This window comes from Onychomys torridus, chromosome 3, assembly GCF_903995425.1.
Source record: "Onychomys torridus chromosome 3, mOncTor1.1, whole genome shotgun sequence".
In the NCBI taxonomy this organism is placed as follows: Eukaryota; Metazoa; Chordata; class Mammalia; order Rodentia; family Cricetidae; genus Onychomys; species Onychomys torridus.
The window spans coordinates 64,595,726-64,612,953 of NC_050445.1; the positions used below are offsets into that span (position 1 = coordinate 64,595,726).

A 17,228-nucleotide genomic window follows, 5' to 3' on the forward strand; every position below is an offset into this window, starting at 1 on the left:
ATGACTTAAGAACATGAAGACATTTCTTACTCCTCCTTGTGTTATATATCCCAGCCTGTAGTGCAGTAGCTGTTCTTTTAGGTAGAGACAGCCATTTCTTGTGTTGCTCAGTACACCATGGCTCAGTACAACCTCATTCCAGTATACCATGGCTCGGTACACCCTCATCTCAGTACACCATGGCTCAGTACACCCTCATCTCTTGCCTGCCTTGGTATGGTCACTTCCTGAGATACCTTGGTGTTACTGCTTTTCTCTTTGTTCAGTCCATTCTCATCCCAGCTAGTGGAAAACAAATAAATCATTAGAAATGTCATATCCCTCCTCTAATAGCAAAACTCAAGTTACATTTACATTTCACATAAAGTAAGATTTCCCACGACTCTTGCATTCTTAAAATCCTTCCCCATTTGTCCTGACTATTACTGACCTCATAACTCTCTGAGCTCCTCCTCCTCCCCCACTCTGTTATATCCAAACCTGTCCCTTGTTCCTCAAACACCAATAAGAGTCCTCTGCAGACAAGGAATGACTGGTTTTAACTGAGTGTAGTTTATTGTGCTATTTACTAGGTGACTCAGATTTGGTGTGGCTTTGACTAAAAGCGGGGAGGGACTTCCAAAAATGTAGTATTAAGCTAATTCAGAAGGTTTTGCAGAAATTTCTTGCAGGGAAGTAATCCCTTAATATTTCAGGGATTGCATCATTTCATCAGAATATGACATTGACAGTCTAATTCCAAATGTGTTTAATGGTTTTATTGAACTTTGGGGCTCATAATCTTTCTCAGTTCTCTTTTCTCTATTATTCTGTAATGATAGGAGATAATAGCTTCTGCTTCTCCTTTTTGCCTTGTCTTTATGGAAGTCATGCAACCAGCATAGTCACTGGGTGTAGTCTTTCAAATGCAGAAGGTTTCAGAGACAAATATTTACCTCTACCTGTAACTGGTTCTAGAATAGTCAATACTTAGAAGCCTTCTTCTTTGAAAGGGATTATCATCTGACTGAGTTCTCTCTGCAACTGTACCTTTGTATTATGAGATGTGGCTCAAGGTACTCACAGTTTTCTTTCCCTTTATAGCAGGTGTTTGTTCGGGGCTGAAGGTGACTGTGCCTTCACACACCGTCCATGGCATCAGGGGACAGGCCCTCTACCTCCCCGTGCACTATGGCTTCCACACTCCAGCATCTGGCATCCAGATCATATGGCTGTTTGAAAGATCCCACATGATGCCCAAATACTTGCTGGGCTCTGTGAATGAGTCTGTGGTTCCCGACTTGGAATACCAGCACAAGTTCACCATGATGCCACCCAATGCCTCTCTCCTCATCAATCCGCTGCAGTTCACTGATGAGGGCAATTATATTGTGAAGGTCAACATCCAGGGAAATGGAACCCTGTCCTCAAGTCAGAAGATACAAGTCACTGTTGATGGTGAGTCCTCTGTGGTAGTAGATAGGAGGCTAGGTCGAGTCAGCAGAGGCTCAGGATACCAAGCTTCCTGGGATTTGAGGTCCTGGCTCTACCCACTCTGAGTGAATTAATTAATGTTCAAAGTTTCCCTAATACAATCTCCTACCTCATAAAGCTTCCTGAGATTTAGTTACATATGTATATAAGGGAGGTGCCCAGTGCACAGCAACAGATCTTCAAGCAATAAATGAAACTTACTGTTTTCTTAGGACTTACATAAAACTGCCAGACGAGTGAGGTATGAACTTTATTTTCTCATTTGTAGACTATATTCTGAGAAGGCCTCTGTTTTTAATCACATGAAGACTTTTATTTGGTGCAGCATTAAAGATGAGTCAAGGGCTTTATGTAAGGACAGTAGAAGTTAGGGAAAATGTTCTCTGAGGGAGACTGGAGTTAACTAACGGTCAGGCATTTGTTTTTAATTATTAAAATTTATAAGTGGCATACCTTGAACATACTATGCACAAAATTCAACTTATTTTTCTGTCTCCTCTTTCTTTGACAATGTATCTCATTTTAGTAAGTATTAAATTGATTCTATTTCTTCCTCAGGCCCAGGCTTTGCATACATCACTGGCCATCCCATCTTCTCCTAACATCAACCCAGTCTGAAAGAAAACCCTTAGCAGCTAACCTGAAACCAGACTCCAGCTGCTTTCACCTTCCCACTGCCTTGCTCACTCCTCAACTGTCTCCTCAACTGCTGCAATAGATTGCTCTCTAGCCCCGCACTTCTTCTCTTGCTGCCTCCTGTCACAGCAAACAGCTGTCATAGCTTCCTACCGTACTCAAACTGGGAATCAAAGCACTAAAAATAATCTTCAAAACTATCTGACCCCATTCTCCGCCCCTGACCACTATGCTCTCTGTTCTGGCCTCAGGCCTCACTGGTCCCTTGCTTTTCCTTGAGCAGGACAAATAAACTCACAACTTGGGTCCTTTGTTCTCACTCTTCACTCTACCTAGACAGCTTTTACTCAATTTAATGTCATTTATTTCTTTTAGGCATCATCTTAGTTGTCATATCTGTGAGGCCTTTTCTGACCACTCTTTACTCTATATAAAAATGTCATCTTAGTCACACACACACACACACACACACACACACACACACACACACACACAGTGTTCATTCTCTTTAATTTTACTTTTCTAGAATATGAAGTCTATGGAAAGAGGAGCCTTGTTTTCACTCTTGCTGCTTTCTTCCCAGTGCTCAGAACTGCATTGGCCATAGCAGACATGGTAACCCCTGTGGAGTAAAGAGACAGGCAGAAGCAGAAGAGGCTATAGGGGACTAAGACAATGGCCGTGGGACCAGATGTCTGCAAAGCAATTGTAGGGAAAGTGAAGAAATACCTAACAGGAACTTTCATAAAGTTCTCCTGAAACAGTTTTTCATACAAGTTTTAATAGGACAGCCCTTACCTGTGTATTGTAATGTTGGATTTATTTAGTGAAATGGAACCAAAAACTGTAGTAAACAGGCTTTAAGAGCCTAAGCTTGCTCAAAAGGAAAACTTCAGGTTTGTTCCAGGCAAGTGCATGATATGGATTCCATGTCACAGCTGCCTAGTTATCTCATACCACATACATCCCCACACAGAGATATCTGGAATGTGTTTAAATATAACCAATGTACACAATTCATTTTTCTTTTTAAAACATAATAACATGCTCAAGATGGTATTGCAAACCCTTTGCTCTTGCCAGGGAAGACAAAGGACTGAATTAAATGAACAGACCAGCAGATGACATCCACCTTGAAGAATGCCAGATGTTCCCAAGCTGTTCAGCTCCCCTCTAGTTTCTTCAGCCTTGCTTTCCTTATCTTTCATTTGTTTCTATTTGCCCTGGGCTGGAGAATTGGGTCTGTTTGGACCCTCATGAAGTTTCCATTGTAAAAAACCACATAACAATAATGTAAGAGAAATTTGGAGAGGGAACCTTCCTGAGGAAGAAGCATCAAACTCAGCTGGAGGCTTGATGGGAAATCAATATCTGAAGTACTGGTTCCAATCACAGGCTGCCTAGGTGTTGCAACCTTGGCCTCTCTGTGCTCTGTGAGCTTACAGAGATACAGACTATTAATGTCTATCTTTCTAAAATGCAGGAACAATACTTTGACAAGTGTAAAGGCCTCTTCTCTTTGCTGTTTAACTCTGAACAAGTAACTATTCTCTTATGTCTATTCTGTTTATCTACATGTGTGTGGGTGCGTGTTCCCGGACATGCCTCAGAGCACACGTGGAGGTCAGAAGACACTTGCTGGAGTAGTTTTACTGCTTCGGCCATGTAGGATCTGGAGATCAAACTCTGGCTTGACAGAAAGTGCCTTTACCACTGAGCCATCTCCCTGACCCATAAGTGACTAATTTATCAAATAGAGGAAAGAACTTTGAAGACTGATGATGTTGCTGAATTGATAGTGAATGCATATGTGATTACCAATTCTATCCATATACTTAGAGCTAAAAGTCAGTGAAGAAATGTTTGTGTTCCTTTACGTTTGCCTACTGAGTGTCACATTCATAAAATAAAGCTAGTTTCTCATCACTTCACTTTCTAACAGGAATTTCTTTTATATTTCAAGTTTAATAAAAATCTCAATAATATATCATATCCTCCTGTCAAATTGAATCAGTGTTGACTGAAATGTATACTTTAGCTTGTTAATGAAATTGCATATATGCCACTCTCCAAAAATGCCCCTACATGCTTTCAAAAGTATACCATATATGAGCTGTATAATTTAATTTTCAGATGGTGGATAAAAATTTGAGGTTGCTACATCCCTTCCTACCAGGTGCTTTTGGTATATTACAAGTCAGGAAAGGAAAATAACTGTAAACATTTTGCCTGTGAGAGTGTACCTTCATGGCAGATAAGCGTTTGCATGATCCCTTAAGTTCAGAGAGGATCAGGGGAGAGGAGCTTTGGTGGTAGTGAAAGCATTATGAATAGGAAAGTGGAACTCTGGTCGTTTAACCATTAACTATATAAAAAGTAAATATATTAATTGGCAATACTTGAATTCAACTTCTAAAATTTGATTAGCTCTAACTGTATAAATATATTTTGTATTTTACCATTTTTAAATTTCTGTGACTTTTTAATGTCCTTCTTAACTGTTACCCAAGCTGTTTACATTTACAAAATATTAAAATGTTGGAATCATTTTCCCAGAACTCATTATTGGAAAGGCTTCTTAGAGTTGTACTCTAGCTCCATGGGTGGTAAGTCATTATTTCTATGTCTTTTGATATTACAGATCCTGTCATGAAGCCAGTGGTTCAGTTCCATCCTCCTTCTGGGGCTGTGGAGTATGTGGGCAACATCACCTTGACCTGCCAGGTGGAAGGGGGTACCAGACTAGTTTACCAGTGGCGAAAAAATGGGAAGCCTGTTTGCAGCAACTCCAACCATTCGTTTTCTCCCCAAAACAACACCCTTCGGATTGTTCCGGTGACAAAGGAGGACATTGGGAACTACAGCTGCCTTGTGTCAAATCCTGTCAGTGAGATGGAAAGTGACATCATTATGCCCACCATATATTGTAAGTAATTTCCTTTTGTCTTATGTCAATATTTATGGGAGGATCTCATAGGGATAAGGATAGATAATATCAGCACCAGATGTCATTTGGTCTTTACCAGTATTGTAGCTCAGTACTTGGTATAGTCATGTCACGTAGGCATTGTCTGGCCCAGAAATATATCTACTGACAAAACTTTACCTTTTGAAGATCAAGTGAACCATTAATCTCAAGGCATTCAAAGTGAAATTTGTGATTCTAACCATTGGATGACCTCATGTGTAGTGGAATTCTCAGTCCCAAAAATCCAGTACCACAAAAAGGTGCTGATTCTTTTATGTCCCTTCAAAAGGAAGAGGAAATGATGGGGTCCTGGGGATGTGGGATGTGCTCTGTGGACTGCACAGAAAAGAAGCACTCCTGGGTTACATGTGGAAGAGTGCCCTGAAGGACAAGGATTCCCTACACCTGTTTTCTCTCCAGTATTTCTACACTTGATCTTAGCCAAAGGCCAAGACATGATTCTCCCATTTCTGAAAAAAAGGTCCAGGAAGGATCCTACTCAGAGCAATCTCAAGTGTTTTCCCAAGAAGACCAGTAATTACTTCTGAATTTTAATTCTCTTCAATTACTGTTTTCAGTGTTGACATCAAAACTCATGTACAAATAAAATGTATCAAACACTTCAGGTTGTATCATTTTACCATCACAACCCCAAGCAATGTTCCTCCTTTTCCTTATTTATTATTTTTCTAGTCACTACAGAGCCATAGCACTACCTCTAATAGGATTAAATTTTATTTATGTAGTGTGTGTGTGTGTGTGTGTGTGTGTGTGTGTGTGTGTGTGTGTGTTGGTGTGTGTGTTGGGGTGTGTGTTGGGGTGTGTGTGTTGGGGTGTGTGTGTTGGTGTGTGTGTGTGTGTGTGTGTTGAGGTGTGTGTGTGTGTGTGTGTGTATGTGTGTGTGTGTGTTGTGTGTTTAGATGTACACATGCCACAGCATGCCTGTGGAAGTCAGAGGACAATTTTCTCAAGTCAATCCTCTCTTTCCACAGTGTAGGTCTTAGGAAAGGACAATAAAATTGTCAGGCTTGAATGAAATCAGCTTTACTCACTGAGTCATCTCACCTACCCTCTAAGATACTTCGTATTGTATACAAAGTTTAACACAACACGGAGTTTGTTAACTTTTATAACAGTGACATTGGGGGACTGGATAACTTGGCTGTGGGACAGTCCTGGACAATTTAGAGTATTCTGAAGCCTCTCTGTCCTCCATCAGTGCATGCCAGCACTAACTAAAACCTATCTCTGAATGTTGGTGTATGACCTCTATGGGTGGGGCAGTACCTCTTCAGCTGAAAGCAACAGCCTACCTCTTTAGGAAGCCTTACTGTAAGATTGCAAAAGCAATGATGCAGCTAAGAAAAGTGAGATGTGGCAAAGGAAAACTTGTCTTCTCTGGCATGAAGGTGAAGCTTCCATCTTCTAACAGGAGAATTGAGCCTGGCACATATATCTGCACACTCATCAAATACATCTTCATAATAGCAGAAGATACACTAAACCCTGCACCTAGTGGTTACATGTCAGACAACAGGAATGAGAAATGGAGTTGATAATGACCTACATGACCTCAGTAAATCCTCTGGGCCTCGTTTATAAAATGGAGATATTTGAAATTACCTCACTGTATTCCTGAGATTAAATAAGATATTGTCCAAAAAAAACAGACAAAGAAGCATACAAACAAGCACTCACTAAAGAGAAGATGGTGCTATTACCAACGTGTCTGTCTTCATCTGCTTCATATATGTGCATCTGTTTTCTCCAGTAGAACACCGACAGCGTTCTCTCAAGAACATGTGTCAAACTTTTCAGAGAAAAGTACTAGCAGGTGAATAAAATGTAGTCTTCTGAAACCAGATAATACTTAAAATAAAACTGAAAACCAGCACTGATACTGGGAAGGTGCTGGGGCTGGGAGGAAGACAGAGGAGTGATAAAGATATAGCCAGTGGCTTTGCTTGAAAACCGGCCAATTCAACTGAAGGAAATCGAATTACTGGATCTTAAAACTGGACATGGATCCTTCAGTTTTAGTAGAAGACAGAAGCTGTGCATGATAAAATGTACAGAGTAAAACATCATGGCTCTTTTAGATAAGTGTCATCAGAAGCATAGCAGATAGCAGTAAGAACTGTGGAGTCATGGGCAAGGGTTCAAATCCTGGCTTGGCAAGAGTATCTATCTGTACATTGCTCTCTTCATTCATTTAATGATGATCTTGGAAACTTACTTCATGGAGTAATTGTAGGGACTGAACTGCCACTGTATGTAAAGTGATAGAACCCTTGACTGGCCCATAGGCAGTGCTCCTTTCACAAAGTGACATTTGAGTCAACGTGTAACAATGAATATGGTTGAGCAAGTGGAAAGGTCTGGAAAACCATCACATGCCCAGGCAGCAAGAGACCAGACACAAAGAGGAAGTAAACGTATTTTTCAAGGACTGAGACAGATCATGGTTTGTTTTGTTTGTTTGCTCATCTGTTTTGGAGACAGCATATCGTTCTACATTCCAGGCTGACCCAGGACTTAATACGTAGCCTAGGCTTGAGTTTAGGGTAATCTCCAGAGTCAGCCTCCTGTGCACTGACATTGCAAGCATGAGCTATGATACCTGATTTGTATATATTCAACCATGGCAAATTATTTGTATAGCTTAATTCACAGCTATATTTGGAAGGTTTTAAAAAGTTTCCTCAGATAGCCCTACGAGAATGTTCTGTCTGCTTTTACAGCAGAAGCAACGGATTCACAGAGAATGCCTTAGCTAGAGCAATGCTGCACAGCTAGTGGAGAATTGTAGGGAAGATTCAGAAACAGTGCAGCCAATTTATATCTGTAGTTCTTTACTAAGCAAGTTATGACGACATGAGTTAAAGCTTTAATTCAAATACAAGTAGCACAAACAAACATGTGAGCTATGTGAGCACAGGGAAAAGAAAATATGAACAGACAAACTGAATCAAAGGTAAGACTTGTCATCAGGATTTCCTTGGCTTAGCAATGATCTAGCATATGACCTAAAAGCACAAACCTACACTCATTATTAGTTCTCTTGCTAGCATGACTCCAGCCCGGTTTTATTACTAGTTTTTTTTTTTTTTTGTTTGTTTGTTTGTTTGCTTTATTTTCTTGGTTTCAGGTGACAAGGTTTAAATAGCATGCATATTGGGGTGGCATCAAGGTGTTTGTAGTTTGCTCTTTCCGTGTACACTGGGAATGTTTTCCTTGTTGGATGCTGTTCCCCAATGCTCCCTTTGTACGGAATTACTTCTCTTCCTTCATTATCTCCTACTGAAAGGCCCATCTGTCCTGGCCTGTTCTCACCTCCTCGGTGTCACTAAGAAATTCAATTCTCCGCGCAAAGACAGCATCCTGTACATGTCTCTCTCTGGTCCTCACTCTAGTACATCTCCCTTGACTCTTCTCCATTCATAAGTACCAGTACAACAAACTCTCCTAGGAGTTCCACGTTGCTTAAGCATCTTTAATTTTATAGGGCAATACTTGACACCATTAGGAACTCAGTTTCACCTGGCTAAAATGGAATCCACTATTTTGTTCACATCAGCTTCAGATCCCACTTTAACTCCATGGCTCTGGGGTCAGACAAAGATCAATAATCAAGTGACTGTCATAGTCTAATAGTCTCCCATAGATATCCACATAATGATTTAGAATTCCATCATGAATTATCTATTCTGTTTTCATTGTTTCCGTGACATTTTCTTCATGCAAAGCAGAAATTATTTTTTTATTGCTAGAAAATTTATAACAAAATCTATCAAGATTGATTGTATGTTCATTGGGTCATGATGTCATAATCTGGTGTTAGCCTTGGTGGAATACAATAAGTAAAAAGTCAGCAAATATCTACTATGGCTTACAAAATGTAAATGCCTTCTAGCTCCAACTGTAAATAATAACCCAATAACCACTACATTTTGCATGAAACACATGGCACTGCTGTGGGGAGTACTCTAAGTGATAAAAATTAAAGGGAAAAAAGGTCATTTACAGTAAATACTTACCATCTGCTCCCTCGTAGGGTGGCAAGCAGCATCATGATGGAAACTTAGGTATGTTCCCACCCAGTCATAAATTGTTAAAGAGAACAGATGATATGTGATTTTACAAGTCATTTAGTAAACAGCCTTCCCTAAGGCAAAGAGTTCATTTCTATTGAGAGTGTTCTGCCAAAGGCAAGACGGTGAACCATAATCCAAAGCCAAATGGAATCATCCATCTGCTTTTATCTGTATCAGAGGCCACTCGAGTTGAGCCACTCTGAAGGTCTCCTACAGGGCGCCTGTTCATTTGAACAATGTGCTATATTCTCCATCAGAATAGAAGGATGTTCTGTCTGAAGTGCTAAGAGTGTAGAGAAAATGCCTTCATAGTCTAGTCGGGGAGAATAGAATGTAAACAGAGTGAGATGAAGTGGGTGCCTGTGTGTGTGTGTGTGTGTGTAAGAGGAAGAAACACAGAGAAAGAGATGAACACAGAGAACAAACACAGCCACAGAGAAAGGGGTGAGAAGAATAGGAGTAGCAGAAAAGAGGAGGTGGAAGAGAATAATGGGAAAGAGGGAGACGTAACTAGAGAAAGTGATGATTGTACAGATGTTGGGTCTCTAGGAAAATTAAAGATAGCTCTTCATTGGTGTGATTCTCTATTTTATGATTTTTTGCAATAAACATGCATTTCCGTTTTATAATCAGATACAATATAAATTTTCTAAAATTATATCAGAAGTAATGAATTCAAATACCTCTGAGTTTAATACAAGAACTGGAAGAAATGCTTGGCAAGGAGGGTGCATAGAGGGTTAAGAGATATGAAGCTGACTCTGGGGAGCCAGATATGGCATATGTTAAGACAAAGAGAAAAGATGATGCCAACCGTGAAACCCAACAAATAAGGAAATAGCAAAATCAACAGACATGTGAGGAGAGAAGAAATCTGCATAATAATATTCTCTTCTTTCAACATATGTTTTATTTAAAAATAGTTGTTTGTTTGTTTTTTTTAATTATTGACCTTACTCACCTAACCATGGCTCCTCATATGGACTTCCTCTACAGAGTCAACCCACCCTCGAAGATTAGATAAATGCTATCTGTGGGAATACTCAAATATATGGCAAGATCTTAAGACAATTCCAAGGGGGATTTCCTCCCAGGAAGAACACCAGCACACTTTGAAAGGCACCACAGTCATTCACATGTGTTTATAGGCATATTCTGCAAACACTGAAAGGCAGTGGAACATAGGGGTCCAAACAGAAAGACCTATTTTAATGATCACTCTTGTGTTCCTTCTCAAATCTGCACTGCTCTGCTCTAAAACAGTTCTCAGATTTCAGATCTTGCACAGGAACATAGGTTTCCTGAACTTCCAAACCACACATATTCCTTCCATTGCTTTTCTTCCATGTGAAGCAGTTAGTGGCCCCTGGATATGCTGTCTTACATCTCATCAGTGCTGACAATGGGAAGGAAGAGCCCCCACTACAGCATAAAGAAGAAGACGTAGTCTAGGGAGCCATTTTCAACATCCCAGTTCCTCCTGGGATGCCTATAACAGTACCATGCATAAGAACATCTTGATGTTGATTTTTTTTCTGAATCAGTAAAAGCAGCTTTTCATTCCTGACATACTGCTCACTCCTCCACCAAGCTCAGGATAAGAGGCTGAGTGTCACTGTTCTTAGCCCCTTGTCACAGTGACTTTTCCCAAGACACAGCCTGAGAGAGGACAGTGGGGCAAGCCCTAGGTCACTAACAGCAGGTGCATCCAGGCTTCCTCATTATCATCATCTCTCTCCATCCTCCAATTGCTTTCAATTTGAGGCAAGCCAGCACTCCACATCTATGTATTTACATCTTCAGATATAGCCAAAGTCAAATTGAAATACTGAAAAAAATTGCACTGTGGGGGCCCAAATGACTTAGAGTCAGAGACTCTGAGCTTGCTTTACCCAGCAGGACTGCATAAGGAGATGATTTGGCCACAGATGTGTTTGCCAGGTGTTTGGAAGGGTCTACACTTGGCTGTATGATCTTGTGCTATGATCTTGCAAGGGGGAGATCTCTTGCCTCTCCCTTTGGCATATTATAAAAATCCCTTTTGAACAAACCTCTGGGTGGCTGGATACTGACCCAGGGCCTTCCCGAAGCTTCCTGTGTCTCTGTCTTTCTCCTCATCATCTAGGTCTATCTTTCTATTTAGTATTTCTTCATTTCTCTCTCCTCCACCCAAGAACCTTTCAAAAGGTGGGAGTTAGACTCTCACATTGCACCTGTACTGAACATACACACATTTTTTTCACATCATCTCCTAGAGCATAACAACTATTGCAGAACATTTACATTGTATTCAGTGTCATAAGTAATCTAGGCATGTTTAAATTTTACCGGAGGATATATGTAAATAATATACAATTAGTATACCATCTTCTATATGTGACTTCAGCATCTACCGATTTGTGTATCCAGAATGGGTCCGGTAAACTAATATTTCAGGATACTAAGGACTGACTAAGCTAGCTTCAGCTTTCTTTCTAATAATAGTTCTACTGGTATAACCATAGTAATATAATGCTGTGAGGACACTTCATATTTTCCTATCTCTTCAGAAAGAAGACATGCTATATAACTAAACATAGTCTATGAAGTAGTATTTCCAGTTTCTGTTATATCTTATGAAACTTGTATTCACAATGGTAGATGGCACAGTGGAGAATCACTCTAAGGAACTACAAACTTAAGATCTGCTTGCCAACAGTCCCAAATGCTAGAGTGTAACATAAAGAACTTTTTCATAATTTCAAAGGCATAAATAATTTTGGCAGTTAGTTTATCATATCTTTATATTAAAAGATGAAGAGATCCCAAAACTATAAATAACTTCTAAACAACACTTAATTCATGATTGAGAAAAATGTTACCCTAAAATCTAGTCCTTTCATCCACACAATTATACATTTAGAGACAGTTATTTTAAAAAATGAAAATACTGAGCATTTTATCCAGTTTGTAAATTCCTTAGCAATGCAAATTGTTATGACTCTTGTGTACTCAATATATTATAATTTTTATAATTACATTATTTCCCCTTTTACTTTCCTACCTCCAACCTCTCCCATGCACCTCCTTGATCTCTCCTCAAATTCATGGCCTATTTTTTTAATAGTCACAAATATACACATATATTCCTAAATATAGAATTACAAATTATTTTATACTTATTGTCTCTCAAACATTTGTTTATTAAATGATTGCTTGACTAATTACATAATTATATGAAGCAGTAATTTATCATAAAACAAAATGGTTAACCAATAATCTACTGACATATAAAAATTATATAACATAAACCTTATTGCTTTAAGTGTCTTAATACTGCTATCTAACAGATATGTGACTATGGGAAATTACATTTAAAAATATTATAATGAGAATAATAACATCTGTCTCATGAAGTTTTTTCAAGACAAAATGTAAGCTATATGTCTGATTACAAAGAGTCCCTTCCCACGGCCAGTGTCTAGTGAGTGTCAGTTAATGTAAAGTGAAAAGTGAGTGTAGCCATGCCCAAAATGACTTAGACTACAGAAGAAACTTTGTATCTGGGAAGTATTTTTGATATTGTTCTTATTCTCTATGAGAAGCTGTGTGGCACGTGTCTTCATCTGGTCTACTGCCTTAGGGATTGTCATAGATGTGGAACTGTGTGGGAAAACACTGTCACATAGCCATGGTTAAATAGCTTTTCAATTTTTCAGTGACTATCTGTTAATGACACAGATGTGTCATTGAGTGTGTGTAAGTGTGTGTGTGTATATGTGTATGCATGTGAGTGTTGTGTACATAGTGTGTGAGTGTGTGTAGTTTGTGAGTGTGTATGTGTGTATGCGTGTGTGAGTGGGGTGTGTGTGTGTGTGTGTGTGTGTGTGTGTGTGTGTATGTGTGTGTGTGTGTATTCCAAATAGAATCTGAAGCTTAAAAGGATTTTTTAATATGTTAAAATCTTGCAAGGCCCTGGGTTCGGTCCTCAGCTCTGGGAAAAAAAAAAAAAAAGAACTCTGCCAGGTAGTGGTGGCACATTCCTTTAATCCCAGCACTCAGGAGGCAGAGCAAAGCAGATCTCTGTGAGTCCGAGGCCAGCCTGGGCTACCAAGTGAGTTCCAGGAAAAGGCACAAGGCTACACAGAGAAACCCTATCTCAAAAAACAAACAAACAAACAAACAAAAAATCTTAAGAAAATCTGAAACACCTCTTACCTATTTGCACAAATCTGTGTTCCTTCTGAAACTCTGTCTTCAATAAATATTTGCACAACCTGGCATTAAGAGGAAAAACAGACACTTCTCAAAGTATGCTTGCCAAGGAGAAAGTAGTATCTATTTGTTGTAAAAAGGATTTTCAAGGTTGGGGATTTAGCTCAGGGGTAGAGTGCTCGCTTAGCAAGCTCAAGGCCCTGGGTTCGGTCCTCAGCTCAAAAAAAAAAGTATTTCAAGTGTAATTCCTATTCCAGAAAGACAAAAGGTTGCCTAGCAACAGTGTGCATTTATCAATACAGCACTGAAATGCTTAGCCCCACGCTGATGATAGCAGTGTCTGTAAATCTGCAAGCCAAGTTTCAGGCTTTAACTATCACAAACATGTCCAATCAAGTACTTTGCATTTTTGCAAATATCAGAATAAAACAGAGAGAGATCTAATGGGGGATTTAAATGAGGACCTATTTTCTCAAGACCATATGAAGACTTTTAAGAAAGTAAACTGACTTTAAGTTCTTCAAGCCCTGAAACTGTGCTGTGACTGTTTATATGACACACACTCTCCATCTCTTTTTGCTTTAATATAGATGGACCCTATGGACTTCAAGTTAATTCTGACAAAGGGCTAAAAGTGGGAGAAGTGTTCACTGTTGACCTAGGAGAAGCCATCCTGTTTGATTGTTCTGCTGATTCTTATCCCCCCAACACCTACTCCTGGATCCGAAGGTCAGACAATACAACGTATGTCATTAAACATGGGCCTCGTTTAGAAGTTGCCTCTGAGAAAGTGGCCCAGAAGACCACTGACTATGTGTGCTGTGCTTACAACAACGTAACCGGAAGGCGTGATGAAACGCATTTCACCATCATCATCACTTCCGTAGGTAAGTGTGTGAAAGGTGTGAAAGTCAACCCTTTATAAAACACAAAAGCACACCAGCCTCTATTTCCCAAATGCCTATGGAGAAGAAAACAGAATTTTGCTGTTGTTTGAACAGTCTCTTTTCTCAACTCACTAAGCCATGAGTCTCAAAGAAGGAAAACTCAAAACAAAGTAGAGAGAGATTCAAATATCAGCTTTGGGGAGCTATGAAGAGTAAGCAAATTACTTCTAAGTGTGCGTTATTGCTTTCCTGATTTTACAAGCAGGAACATAAAAGGAACAGACTTCTCAGTTAAGAGTTTATGTGTACTGTTATGTTGGGTTAGAAGGACAAATAGGGATGAGTTGGGGTCTTGTTTTTCCATTTTTTCCACTTGTTCCTTGGTCTTCATTGGTTCCTCTTCTTTTTTTTTTTTTTTTCATCCTTGACATACCTGAAATCAATAAAGTATTTACCAAGAGCCTCATCTGCTTGGAAACAACTTTCATAAGTCTATAAAATTTGGCATCCTCTAGAAGTTACATCTTAGAAAAGCCATGGCCCAAAAAATCAAAAACCGCACCTTGTTAGGGACTTGTAGCAAACTCTTATCACATGAGCTTCTCTGTGGAGCATGGTTCTGTTCTCTGGCACAATTTCTTGTTCCATTTTACTCATTCCCATAATGTCTTGTAATGCTAGATCTTCAAAGATCTAAGGCTGTACCTCCCATCTGTCTTCTAGATATCTCTTTCAGAGGTTCTAAAAGCAGAAGATACATCTAAATTAGCAGAATTGAACCATTTTCCTTCTTTCTCCATAGTTATTCTGTCTGTACTGCCCCATTTTTAAAGTGAGTTTCCCTATAATCTACCAGCTTAGCAGAAAACAAAATGTCACCTCAAACTCCTCTTTCCTGTTACTTATGCCCTGTACAACACTCGGTCACCAAGTTCTGTCTAGTCTACATTTCTAGCTCTCAAATCTACTTTCTTCTACTTTGTCCTCTTTTCTCTTGCCCTTCTTCCTTTCCCCCTTCACCCTTTCCTGTTTTTAATCTTCCATTATTATTTCCTCTATTATGTAAAGTATCCTTGCATACAGAAAAAAGACAAACCAGATCCAACTTAAGGAAACACACACAGGTCTGAATAGGAAAAAAATGATTTAGATGACCGCATTGGAGAAGGAACAAGTGTACAAAACATAACAACCATGAATCCACAGATGCCTTCTGTTCCAAATCATTATCCCTGGTGTCTAAAATAAGATACATAACACAGAGAAGCTCAGTATATTGTGTTCAATAAAGGAAGCAAGAATAAAAAGCCAATTTGCACAGGTATTTTTTTAATCCTTAGGCTAAAACATTCCATCTACAGCCATTTAGCTATTTGCATCAAAATCACCTAGGCAGTAGTTCCTCAAGTGGCTGAGGCAGAAGGAGTCCTCTGTCAGTTTCAAGGCCAGCATGGAGTACATGGCATGATCTTGTCTCAAAATAAACAGATAAACAAACAAATTGTCTTTTAAGATACCCCCAGACCTTCAGGGTTGACATTTGAACTCAAATAAGAATTAAAGCCAGTGTGGCAGCTACTTGTTTAAGATTTTATTTCCCTCCAGTGAATTTTAATTCATTAAAAAGATCTTAGAGAGTCGCAAAGACTTATCAAAGTGTACAAAGACTATGAGTTGATGAAGAAATGTGTGCTCTCTTAAAACTATTTGAGATTTAAGATATCCATGTTTGTAAAATCAAGTATACCACAACTCATATACTGTTTTATGAACATCTTTATGTGGAAGACTATACTGCCTAAAATATTGTCCAGTAGAACTTTTTGCAAGGAAGAAACTGTCAATATTATCACTTTCAACATGGCAGCCACTAACCTGGCTTAGTATTTTGCAATTCAAACATGGTTATGCAACTGAGGATTAAAGTTTTAATTTTATTTCATCTTTGTTCATTTGAATTTGAATTATACATAACTACGTCATTCTAGTGCCTAGTATATTAGAGACTAAAGCTACAAATTCTTACCTAAATTGTGCCTCTTTGGGGCAGTAAAAGGTAACATATTTTCTTTGTAGACCTTCCAAAGCATATGTGTTCAAAATCATTAAACTTAGCATGTATTCATCCACTATTTGGCATCTATTATGGGCCAATTAAGAGATAGGCACTGAGAATCAAACAACCCCCAATAATAATCCCTGATCAAAATGTAATATGTCAAACATACAGACAACTAAAGAACATCTTTTGCCTTATAATTTACTATATTTTATAGGCTCAATCAGCTTTTCGTCATATAGCTAACTGAAACTCAGTTTAAAACAAGCTGCGAGTGAGTGCGTGCGTGCGTGCGTGCGTGCGTGCGTGCGTGCGTGCGTGTGTGTGTACCAAAGCATATATGGGATTGTTTGGTGGGACCTTGGTATTATGTTAGACTTGTTCTTTTTACTCATTGCAAGTGAAAATACAGATATACTATGGAGTACTATATTACAGTTGAGACTTCCCCACTTCTTAAACCTTCTGCATTAATACTCAGCCAGGAAGTATTCATAACATCAGAAGCCCCAGGTATTTGACTGATACCTTATTACCAAAGACAGCTACAGTCTTCCTGTCAGGTAATTGTCGTTAGCAAAGTCTCAAAAACCTGTTTGGCCTGAACTGGTATTTGTTTTTGCAGTAAATCAGGAAAGCAGGTGCTGGTTCTCCAGAGTGATCCGGCTCTGTCAACATTAGCGGCCTCGTTGTGGTTTTCAGAGCTGTTTCCCAGTCTTCAGTGTTCACAGAACTTTGACTCCAACAACAGTGGAAAGAGGAAGAAAACCATTAGTGTGGATGTGATGTGTTCAATGTTTCTGTTTCAAGATGAATGGATTTCTGCAACACAGATTAAACACACACGAACTGACACACATGACCATTGCTTACAAGGTCATCTGAGCACATATAGAACATTCATTCTGACAAACAAG

General features: G+C 39.2%; 1 protein-coding gene across 3 annotated transcripts in view; it reads left to right on the top strand.

Annotated features, from left to right (window-relative positions):
• The window catches only part of Hepacam2 (HEPACAM family member 2), a 33,573-nt gene that overhangs the window by 6,852 nt on the left and 9,493 nt on the right, over positions 1-17,228 (top strand). The window contains exons 2-4 of one of the 3 annotated variants that reach the window (XM_036182896.1): positions 1,084-1,437; positions 4,751-5,035; positions 13,956-14,252. In XM_036182896.1, coding sequence (XP_036038789.1) covers positions 1,084-1,437; positions 4,751-5,035; positions 13,956-14,252 — 936 coding nt within the window. Of the gene's footprint in view, positions 1-1,043; positions 1,438-4,750; positions 5,036-13,955; positions 14,253-17,228 lie in introns of those variants that run through there. The other 2 variants (XM_036182897.1, XM_036182898.1) reach the window with 2 other exon arrangements.